The 12,596-nt window shown below is 42.3% G+C and overlaps 1 protein-coding gene across 2 annotated transcripts in view; it reads left to right on the forward strand.

The window, feature by feature from the left end:
- The window catches only part of grinaa (glutamate receptor, ionotropic, N-methyl D-aspartate-associated protein 1a (glutamate binding)), a 54,124-nt gene that overhangs the window by 22,359 nt on the left and 19,169 nt on the right, over window positions 1-12,596 (forward strand). For both annotated transcript variants that reach the window (XM_080735086.1, XM_080735087.1), the window contains 4 exons: window positions 1,183-1,525; window positions 4,727-4,842; window positions 7,310-7,510; window positions 11,932-12,060. In XM_080735086.1, coding sequence (XP_080591212.1) covers window positions 1,219-1,525; window positions 4,727-4,842; window positions 7,310-7,510; window positions 11,932-12,060 — 753 coding nt within the window. In that variant the 5' untranslated portion in view covers window positions 1,183-1,218. The remainder of the gene's footprint in view (window positions 1-1,182; window positions 1,526-4,726; window positions 4,843-7,309; window positions 7,511-11,931; window positions 12,061-12,596) is intronic.

The following is a 12,596-nucleotide window of genomic DNA, read 5'->3' on the forward strand; positions in this document are numbered from 1 at the left end:
AATCAGCCAACAACCCACTCCCTCTCATAGTAAATGGCTTACATTCACCCTGGGTTTGGTGTCATTGCAATTGTGAGTAAATTTGTTGGAGCTGAGTTGATTAATATGGATCAGCAACTCGGGTTTAATTAAATTGTTAAAATCATGTGACATGAAGGTTTGGGTTCCTGTTTGAAGTTCTTTCATTAGAAGCAGTTTTCTGTTCCAGAGCACAGTGTGATTACAGACAGTCAACGTTTTATTATTGTTGTAACTTGTATAGTAAGTGAATCCATGAAGTCATAAAGTCATGTGGGGGGGGGGGGGGTGTGTGTGTGTGTGTGTGTGTGTGTGTGTGTGTGTGTGTGACTGTGTGTGTGTGTGTGTGTGTGTGTGACTGTGTGTGTGTGTGACTGTGTGTGTGTGTGTGTGTGTGTGTCTTGTCCTGTCTTGTTTTTCTCTTTCTTGGGACTGTGCCCTGGGGGGGGGGGGGCACTGCAATTATCCAACCTGTGACCTTTGAACCTACGAGGAGAGGAGACTTTTTTTTGTTTTTATTTTTTTTTACGGAATTGTAATAATTTTTGGGGGCTTTTTCTGCCTTTATTGATAGATTTATAGTAAGCTGACAGGAAACTGGGAGAGAGAGGGGGGGTGGGTGACACACAGCAAAGGTCGTCAGGCCCGGGACTCTAACCTGCGACGCTGCAAGGCTGGTCTGGATTACCAGCCTAGGACCACTACCCTGTGGCCCAGACCGAGGAGACATTCTTTAACTCAAGTCCAGTGTTGATTTTGTCGACTAAAACTATGACGAACATTTTTTGTCGACTGCGTTTTTTCACTTAGGGTTAGGGTTAGGCATAGTTTTACTGAGGTTAGGGTTAGAGTTAGGCATAGTAAGCTAATGGCTAAACACAGCTGAGCTAGGCTAGTAAGAAAGAGGTGTCGCAAACGAGTGACGTCAGCGACTACACAAGTGAATGGCTGTTGTCGCCATCTCATTGTGATTATGCAGAATTACACAGGTGCGGCAGAGACTATCAAAGTGAATTGATCCAGGTGGTGTTAGGGGTGTGTGGTGAACGACAAAACGAGCGTTCTTACCCCAATCTCACTGAGTTACCCAATCTAACTGTAACATATATAAATGCACCATTTAAATAACAGCCTGTCTCTGTTCCATGTCTGTCTGTGCTGTAGGACTAGGAGTGCAGTGAGGCGGCCAGCAGGACCACCATGTCGCAGGATAAGAGCGGTTTCATGGGGGAGAACAACCCCCTCCACAACAGCGTCTACGGACCCCCGCAGCCGGGCTTCACCCTGCCCCCTCCCCCCAACTACGGCCCGGGCCCCGGGGGGCCCTTCCCCCCGGCCGCCGCATTCGGCGCGCCCTCGGCGCCCGCCTACGGGCAGCCGGGGTACCCCCAGCCCTCGGGGTACCCCCAGCCCGTCATGGGCTTCCAGCCCGGACCATACCCCCAGATGAACCCGTACCAGCAGGGACCCAACATGCAGCCCGGAGGCTACCCCGTGGACCCCACTGGTGAGTTGTTGTGTTGGGGGCGTATCACACTAGGGCAGGAGTTCCCAAACTTTTTTGTCTCAGGGCACCCCATAAATATTTTTTTAATCCGAGGCACCCCTACATTATAATTTTCACTCCCAGTACCTTATATTTATAGCATATTGTCGTTGTCGGGTGGAAACGTTGTATGTCCAAAACTGTTTGTTTTGTATTTATCATCTATAAAATGTACTAAACTAGTGAAAACAGCAGATCTACAAGCACAGAGAGCCTCGCATCGCGAGGCGTTGTGTGCTTGTAGATCGGCTGTTTTCACTAGTTTTGTGCGACAGTCTTGTACGATGAAGCAGGGCTTTGCTTTACCAAAAGACGTACACATTTGAAACTTGGAGATACGAGGTTTCTGCCCGACAGTGACGATATTTTAGTGATTATGTTACGAGGAAAACGTTGAGATAACAGCCATTTTGGTTAGAACTGACTGAAAATAACTTTGTACTTCAAGTTTAAAATGATACTAAATATTTTTTCAAGTGTCAAATAAATTCCAAATATTATCAAATGATCTCACGTACTGCCGTCACTCACTTTGAAAACCCCTGCACTGGGGATGGGACGATATCAAAATGTCATGTCACCATTATTGTGACAAAAGAAATCGCGATTTACGATATTTTCACGATAATCGAAATCCATTATCCTGGGGCGGAACATATGCCAAAACATTGCAGATCTACAAGCTCACAACGCAGCGTTCTGAGTTTATAGATTAGCTATTTTCGTCAACGAGATTTGCTAGAGAGTGAAAAAAAAAAGACTGTATCAAGTACGTATATTATAAGTACCTTTTACCAATTATAGAGGGTTTAAGTGGTACCGGATGCAGCTCAGCAAATAAAAGGTGAATTGATCCCAGTGCAGGACAGAGGACGATGTCACGATAAATTAAATTTATATAACATTAAAAAAATATATATATTACGATAAACGATAATATCGCTTTATCGTCCCATCACTAGGGCAGGGGTCTTCAACGTTTTCAGGCCAAGGACCCCTTAGTTGAGAGAGAGATGAAGCAGGGACCCCCACAACCTGTTCATAGATTCCATATACTGTAGTTTCATCATTTGACAGCACAATCATCAGTGTATTTTGGATTCATGTCAATTTGTGTTTTCAGATATTTAACCAGTCGAACCGTCAATACTTAACAAACGTGACCTTTCACTCTGTACTTGGTGTGCTCTTTTTTTTCTCCCCTCTACACCAAACCTCTTTGCCGAAATTAGCCGATCTACAAGCTCACAACGCCTCACGTTGTGAGCTTGTAGATCTGCTATTTTTGGCTAAAGTTGTAAATGAACACTGGAATATGGACACAAGGGTTCAAGTGTTTAATATACCACTTATAAACCCTTTTGGTAAAACAGACCTGGAAATAACGTACTTGATACAGTTTTTTTTTCACTCTGTACCAAATCTCTTTGCCAAAAAATAGACGATCTACAAGCTCACTACGCGACCCGTTGTGAGCTTGTAGATCAGCTATTTTTTGGCAAACGTTCCGCCCCAGGATAATGGATGTTGGTGATACTGATATTTTGATTATCGCGATAATATCCTAAATTGCTATATTTTTGGTCACAATAATCGTGACATGAAATCTTCATATGATCGTCCCACCCCTGGTACACACAGGTTTGGAACTCGACCAATTAACTAAACAAAACCACTTTTAGGCCTGATTTTAATTTATACTTGCACGTTTGCAGATGTTAAAGAGTGGGTAAAATTCTTTCTCGTGCAAGCTCCAAGTGCTGCAACTATCGATTAATCTTCTTGATTATTGATTTGATTCATTGTACAACTGTGTCCCGCAAACATCTACGGAATAATAACATCTACATCTAAGGAAATTAAGTCGGGTAAGGAGAATGTAGTGTAAAATACCAGAAGTAGAGATTTACACTACTAGAGGTAGTATTGTTAGCATTGTATTCCCTGAATGTAGCTCTTCCCTGCTGCTCCCTAAGGCCGAGTAGTTTTCCCATGGAGAGAAAGGCACCAGTTTGGATGGAATGTTCTTCTTCGTTTAGGTGGCAGTTTGCCTTTCTCTTTAAAAGTGGGCCTATAATTATTATCCTAACCCAGAGAAATCCTGCAAGCGTTGCTGTTAATCAGCTGCATCATTCTGTAGTCTCTAGTCTAGTCTAGACTGCATCAACGCCTCACTGGTCGATCAATATGTGATCAATGCTTTGGTCACATGGCCTGCGTTGAAAACAACAACAGTGCTGCTTATTCATTTAGCACAGTGATTCTCAACCTGTGGACCCGGGGACCACTGGTGGTCCCCGGGTAGCCAGGGTATAGCCAGGGTATTGCAAGTGGGGCCCCTAAATAATTGCCAAAATACGTTAAAGATTTTAATGATCAAAATATTGACGATTGATTGATCAATAACATAAACATTCTCTAAAAATGCACACGGCCCACCCATCTGACCACTTAAGTTAACCCATTCAGAACGGGTACACATTATTGTGTATCATTATTTTATGCTTTAACAGCAGATATACAAGCACACAGCGTGGCACCGAGTGCTGCGCTGCGAGCTTGTAGATCTGCTATTTTTGAAAAATCGCTTAGTGTAGATTTGCTGTTTGCTGAAAAATCGATTCTATTGGTGTCTTTTGAATCCTTCTAAGATTTTTTTGAAAAACCTATGTTTCTGTGTCAGCAATCTGGCCAGCCATTGTCAAAGAAAAGGTCCTTTTCACTTAACTGGAGCTCAGTTAGTCTGTTCTTGAGAGACTACTATGTCAGTGGTTCTCAAACCTTTTCAAGTGAAGGACCCCCAAAATTATATTTATTTGGCCACGGACACCCATCTCAAAATATTTAGTTCCAGGGACCACCCAGAAGCAAAATTTTAGTTACAAACATTCGCTTTGAAAATACATACATTCAAAGATTTGCACACATTTTCACGACTTTTTCAAAAATAGCAGATCTACAAGCTCACAGCGCGGCACTCGGTGCCGCGCTGTGAGCTTGTATATCTGCTATTTTTCACTGGTTAAAGCATTCAATCAGATGGGTGGTCCACAAACATTTTGGAGATGTAGAAGTGGTCCCTGGTCCAGGAGAGGTTGTGAACCACTGTATCGTCATCACATAGTTCCTAAAAACATGTGTCTGTCTGTGATGTTCCTCCAGCGCCCATGGTCAGCCCCGGTTACCACGGCGACATCCCTCCCTCCTACGATGACAACGACGAGTTCACCAACTCTGGCTTCGAGGACAAGAGCATCCGACAGGCTTTCATCAGGAAGGTTAGAATATATCTATAAGAATATATCTAATATAATATATCTCTATAGAATATATCTATAAGAGCATCCGACAGGCTTTCATCAGGAAGGTTAGAATATATCTATAAGAATATATCTAATATAATATATCTCTATAGAATATATCTATAAGAGCATCCGACAGGCTTTCATCAGGAAGGTTAGAATATATCTATAAGAATATATCTAATATAATATATCTATAAGAATATATCTATAAGAATATATCTAATATAATATATCTCTATAGAATATATCTATAAGAGCATCCGACAGGCTTTCATCAGGAAGGTTAGAATATATCTATAAGAATATATCTAATATAATATATCTATAAGAATATATCTATAAGAATATATCTAATATAATATATCTCTATAGAATATATCTATAAGAGCATCCGACAGGCTTTCATCAGGAAGGTTAGAATATATCTATAAGAATATATCTAATATAATATATCTATAAGAATATATCTATAAGAATATATCTAATATAATATATCTCTATAGAATATATCTATAAGAGCATCCGACAGGCTTTCACAGGAAGGTTAGAATATATCTATAAGAATATATCTAATATAATGTATCTATAAGAATATATCTATAAGAATATATCTAATATAATATATCTCTATAGAATATATCTATAAGAGCATCCGACAGGCTTTCATCAGGAAGGTTAGAATATATCTATAAGAATATATCTAATATAATATATCTATAAGAATATATCTATAAGAATATATCTAATATAATATATCTCTATAGAATATATCTATAAGAGCATCCGACAGGCTTTCATCAGGAAGGTTAGAATATATCTATAAGAATATATCTAATATAATATATCTATAAGAATATATCTATAAGAATATATCTAATATAATATATCTCTATAGAATATATCTATAAGAGCATCCGACAGGCTTTCATCAGGAAGGTTAGAATATATCTATAAGAATATATCTATAAGAGCATCCGACAGGCTTTCATCAGGAAGGTAGGGATGGCCCGGGGACCACCAGTGGCTCTTGAGGAGGTTCCAGGTGGTCCCCAGCTAAATCATGGAGAGTCAAGAGCAAAATCATTGTTAATCATTTGCATTACTTAATTTACCAGAAGTCTACACAACTAGAGAAAGTAGAAGAATTGTTATTTTTATCAACGTTTTGCCAGTTATCTCTCCTATGGCACCAACATCAATACAGCATGGAATTGTGGACAAAACCTTATCCAACAATAATAAAGTTTGTGGTTTGAGTAGGGATGGAGCTTGAGACATGAGCTGTTACATACTCCATAACAAATGTATTGAGTACCTGAACCGGTATCAATAAGCTTTGGTCTTAAAGCCTGTTATCAAGCATATAGCAGCCCATGGCGTCATGTTTAAACAATCAAGACAAGAGGCCATCAAGAAATTCTACTATTCATAATATAAAGCCATTTAACACTTACGGCACACTAATGAATGATTGTTTTAATGATAGGCAAAATATGTTTTGCCTACCATCTTCATAGATGGTGGTCAGCCACAAACTCTCACATACATTACAACTGGCCAAATGAAAAAAAAGATGCCAGTTCTGTTCAGAATTTGTCGTCTTTCCACAAAATATTAGAAAACGCTCAATAGTGAGCTTGATATACGATATTTTGTGGCCCCCACCTTAATATGAAAGTTTAATGTTAGTGCGGCCCGTGAGTTTTATATGAACCTCAAAACAGTTAATAATACAGTACAGTTAACAGTACAGTACATGTTCCATAAGTTAAACACAATTTGTTTAGACCAGGGTCCTTGTTCATCTTATTTTGCGTTAAAAAATAAAAAAGGCATTTGAGAAGACTGATGGGGAGATAGATATAGTAGTTGTTAGACTGGTATGACACTACAGTATAATAATCAAACAAATTAGTGCACATGCACTAATTTGTTTGATTAGTGCATGTGCACGCGCACTCGCTGCGCACGCGTGCATGTGCGCTGAGGCTGCGGCCCAGCCTCAGCCAGACTCTGCCTCCAGCGGCCCCAAGGTAAATTGAGTTTGAGACCCCTGTCATAAATGGTGGTTCTGTGGCTCAAATGCTGAATAAATAATGGACCTTGATGTGAAAAGGGTTGAAAACCACAGATCTATATAATGCTAGAAAGAATTAAAACCAGTTAAAGCTGGTTGCACACTGTTTTTTTGTTTTGGAGACCCGAAATCCGCAAAAACAACTGTCGCAAGGGAGGGCGACAGTTGAGAAAATCGTAAAAAATCAACCTTTGGTCCGAAAATAAATATGAAACGGGCGGCAGTGTGCAAACGTGATTGACATAACATGATGTTGATTTTTGTATTTATGTGCCTCGAAATTTGCTCCTATATTCGTCCGAAAAAATGCAGCAGTGTGCAACAACCTTTATTTTAATGTTCCTCCTTCCCCCCCCCACCCAGGTGTTCCTGGTCCTCACCGTGCAGCTGATGGTGACCTTCTCCTTCGTGGCCATCTTCACCTTCGTGGAGGACGCCAAGGTGTTCGTGCGGGCCAACCCCTGGACGTACTACGTGTCCTACGCCGTCTTCTTCGTGGCTCTCATCGTCCTCAGCTGCTGCGGAGAGTTCCGCCGCAAGCACCCCTGGAACCTCATCGCCCTGGTAACTACACTCAGAGTTCCCACAGTCATGAAATTCCTGGAAATATTTTTAAATTAGAAAAATATTTCTCCAGTACTGGAAAAGTTTTGGAATTTTATCAAGGGTCCTGGAAGGTCCTGGAAAGAAATAGCTATGCATTGTCTTTGGTTATTGATTTTGTTAATACCTCTGAAATGACAAATTAAACATGGGCCAAATTGTCAAATATTAGAGGCAGAAATTGTGAAAATAGCAGATCTACATGCTCACAACGCCTCGCGTTGCGAGGCGTTGTGAGCATGTAGATCTGCTATTTTCACAAAACCGTGTTATACAAAATTCCTCAACTCTTAGTGCTCGTCAGGGTGGGGGGTCCCCAGTTAAAACATGATTATTTCGGGGGTCACGGCCTGAAAAGGTTGAGAACCACTGGCATACACTACCTGTCTTTGGGCATTGCGCATAGGAATAAGTGACTCGTTATTGAGCTGAATTATTGTTATATAGTCCTGGAAATTGGGTTAAATATTCTGGAAATGTTTTGGAAAAGTTTTGGAAATGAATAGGTAAAAATGTGTGTAAACTAACCACACCCACAATGAACCTCATCGCCCTGGTAACTAAACTAACCACACCCACAATGATGCGTTTGTCTTTTAACCCACTAAGACAGGGAACGCATCTGTGTAGATCAGGGGTCTTCAAACGTTTTCAGGCCAAGGACCCCTTAGTTGAGAGAGAGATGAAGCAGGGACCCCGACAACCTGTTCATAGCTTCCATACAGTTTCATTGTTTGACAGCGCAATCATCAGTGTATTTTGGATTCATGTCAATTTGTGTTTTCAGATATTTAACCACTTGAACCATCAATACTTAGTAAACTTGACTATTCAGTATTCACTCTGTACTTAGTATGCTCTTTTTACCCTCTACACCAAACCTCTTTGCCGAAAATAGACGATCTACAAGCTGTTGTGATCTGCTATATCTGCTATTTTTGGCTAAAGTAGGGTTCAAGTGGTTCATAAAAAAAAAGGAGAAAAAAAAAAAGCTTCTATCACACAAATATTCTGAGGACCCCCTGTAGTAACTCTGAGGACCCCCAAGGGGTCCCGGACCCATTCCGGGACCCCTTATCTCAATTATCTCAAAACAAGACTTTCAAGTGGGAGGATGGCAATAGATGATCGCTAATAATACACATGTTGAAAAGCAACGGTCCGCCATTACACAATACCACGTGTACGATCAGCGTCATGACGTCATGACGTCATGACGCGATGACGCGATGACGTCAGACCGGAAGTGTTTACGCTATGGACTTCTGGCCTTCAAAATAAGACAACGGTCGTGAATGCAGCCTGAGGGTGGCATCGTGGACTTTTTAATCCGTTAATTTCAGGAGCACGATATGAGTTAACTCATTTGCTGCTATTTTAAACATAAGCTGAACTGTTTTCCTGCCAAATTGTCCTTACTTTTTAACGTGGGCACGCGCACGCATCGTGCACGATCTGTGCGAGACTAGACGTGTAGACTCGGTGACAGCTTTCGAATAAAAAAAAACCCCATTGAAATAGACATATCCGTTGCCACGCTGTATCCCTGCTGTATCCGCCAGTGTTTACATAAAAAACATTGGAAACAGCCGGCTGTACGCTATGGTAACACGTGGACACGTTCGCGCACATAGCAGACGATATGTGCGCAGATCATATGCCAGGCGGGTAAAAGAATCAAACAGCTACAAAATAAAAAAAAACCCTATGGCCGTGCAGTCAGCTTACTTGTTTACAATGAAAAGCTATGCGACCGGAGCTGCGATTGGACCTCAGACCGGATATGTAAACCTAGATCCGGTCCAAACCGGAAATACGACCGGATACAGTTAGGAGGCGGGCCTAAAGAGCCAGAATCGGCTATAATCAGCGACCATACTTTTAATCGTTTCATAATGATTAAAGCTAATTAAATCTTCAGGCTCCTCGGGCATCGCAGAGTGGTACAGCGGGAAATCTCCGGTTTCGACGGGGATCGCAGGAAATGAGTTAAAAGCAGTTGTCCTCAAAACCATTCGTCATTATTCTCAGTCCCGCGACGGCGTCGCTCGCACAGAACGGCCGGGCACAGCAGACCTCCAAGCTCACAACAGTCGCATCCACAACGAGCTGTGAGCTCGTATATTGAAAGACAGCCTGGCGTCTGGACAGCCAGAGGACTTGCAGCCCAAATTTGTGAATCCGTGTATAATATTTTTGTATAAAAACTAAAAACAAGTAAAATGCATGTTCAATGCAGTTCAATGAGACAGTCATGTCTCACATGACTGCAAAAACAGCTCCACCGACTGGTGTGGGCTGTCATTTTGTTCTGTTGCTGGTCACGGTTGCCAGTTCCCACCTGATGTCATGTGGGAGTTCAGACTCGTCCAGACCATAATGAATAACTGAGAGCTTGCATAACGTCTTCAGGCTAGGACTTAAATCTAACACGTGCAGGTCATCAGATGTTGTATAGTATGGTTTGCATTTATATCCTCCAAAGATGATGATATGCCCTCCCACCATGCAACAGCACATCCCACGCATCGTACAGGGTCCTTTCCCCTTGGGCTCGACCTGCTTCCAGGAAAAGGTCTCTGGACTGAAACTCCACAGATCATTAAAGTGCTGTTTCCCATCATTCCAGCCACCAAATACGTACAGCTCTCCATTGTAGGCGAAAGCTGAATGACTTGAACGTTCTTCTGGGAGAAGCTGTGCAGAAGGTGTCTTCAGCCAGCAGTCGGTCCCTATGTCAAACACAGTGGTGTTGTTTAAGTTCCCCTGGCTCCCCCAGCCCCCAAATACAAACATCTTTGTCCCCATGATGGTGGCAGAGTGACGCCATGAAGCAGGAGGTGGAGTGCCTCTGGTGTTAATTAAAGACCAGACCATTATGCTGGTGTCCAACTTGTACATGTCATTAGTGCATAGAGTCTGGTTGCGTCCTCCATACACATACATGACCTTCTCCAGGACACAGGCTGAGTGGGACCTCCTTGCTTCTGGAATAGACCCAGAAATATTGGGTCTGAACCAGCTGTGGGTGTCGACATCAAAGGCATAAAGCACATTGCAGTAAGGATACACTCCTCCCCAGATGTAGACAATCTCTTCTACCAGCACAGCTGTGTGGCCCCAGCGCCCGGAGGGAACCTCAATGGGACTCAAATGTGTCACTGGGGGCAACTTCTTCCAACGCAAAGACAATGTGTTGAACGTGTGGACATCAATCTGATCCCTTCTATTCAGGTTGTTGTTTCCTCCAAATGAGTAGAGTTTGTGTCCGACTACCACAGCAGCATGGTAGGATTCATCAGGTCCTCCTTTCAGATCTGTTGTCCAGTGAAACATTTCACAGGCCAGCACAGCACGTGAATCAGTGCAACAAATGTACAGGATTTGTTGTCAAAGGACAGTCGAATTAGTCGGAATAGTTGTTGAATGACATCTGGTTTATTGGACGTTTACTTTATAAGACAAACTGTACACTGGTTGTGATGACAATGTTGTGGTGTCAAATGTGTGATGATGTAATTAGGTAGTATTTGGAATTTGGATCCATCCAGACTAGTACTAGTAGTGCCCTGGTGGATCCCAGTCAACTAAGCATAGAGGGTTTAATTGGCTAGACTGGCATGATCACAGATCTATAAAGCTAGATGCCTTCAGGAAGCTTGCCAGTCCTCTTTTACGAGTTTTAAGAAGTTTCCTCGCATTTGATTTCAAATCAAAATATTTAATAAACAAAATTAAAAAAAATCTACCTTGTTTAGTCAAAAAAATATGCTTTGTAATATATTTCAGCATAGTGGAGTTTGGGGTTGACTCTGTGCTGCAAAGTGTCGGGTCTCTGAAACTAGCCGTGTCAAAGTGCGTCCGTGAAAAGTTATCCAGTCTTCATGAAATCCATGAAACACTTCTTCATCATCGTCGTCGTTTTCAAACATATCACGTAACAATAACAATGCCAATTCCAGCGGGTCCGGTTTGCCTTCGCTCAACGCGTCTTCCATTTCGCCGCTATGAGAAGCTGTTCTTGTGCGCACTGGGATTCTCTGACAAATAAAGTTACATAAGCCACAAAAAAAAATCCCAGAATGCTTTGCGGTAGTCAGGGAAGCATACGTCATCGCCTCCTGATGCATTTCATTGGCCACGAGACCAGAAGAGGGTAAAAACTACAGGAAACGCAGGAAACGCATTTTGCGTTCCCGGTCTAAAAGGATAAACAGCATTTTGCGTTCCCGACCTGAAAGGTAAAAACGCATTTTGCGTTCCCGGTCTAAATGGGTTGAGGATAACATGTTAATGTGACCTCTCCCTACAGTCCATCCTGATGATAACATGTTAATGTGATGTTAATGAGGATAACATGTTAATGTGACCTCTCCCTACAGTCCATCCTGACGCTCAGCCTGTCCTACATGGTAGGGATGATCGCCAGCTTCTACGACACGGAGACGGTCATCATGGCTGTGGGCATCACCGCTGTGGTCTGCTTCACCGTGGTGCTGTTCTCTCTGCAGGTCAGTTACACACACACACACACACACACACACACACACACACACACACACACACACACACACACACACACACCATATACTGTACACATACTGTACACACACTGTACCGTGGTGCTGTTCTCCCTGCAGGTCAGTCACACACACCACATACTGTACACATACTGTACACACTGTACACGTACTGTACGGTGGTGCTCTTCTCCCTGCAAGTCAGTCACATACACACAGCACACACACCGCAGGGATTGACGCTAACGGTTGCCTGACTGCCCGTGGCAAGTAATTAAAATGTTGGGGCGAGGTGGAGTCTGCTTTCAGGTTGTCCGACGGGGAGTCTTATGCATACCTGATCAGCTCAGAGATGGCTGCGTAGGCAGCGATCAACGTATTCTAAATCTAAACAATGCACACAATGTACATAATGACCCGCATGCCATCAGCACTTAAATCTACACAAATTAACACTTTTATTATGCAACATTTTGGTCACAGACCACCTTCTTTTCAAGCATCTGTTGACAGCCCTAAGCACCACA

Source organism: Nannobrachium achirus (assembly GCF_963921795.1).
Source record: "Nannobrachium achirus genome assembly, chromosome: 10".
NCBI classification, from domain to species: Eukaryota; Metazoa; Chordata; class Actinopteri; order Myctophiformes; family Myctophidae; genus Nannobrachium; species Nannobrachium achirus.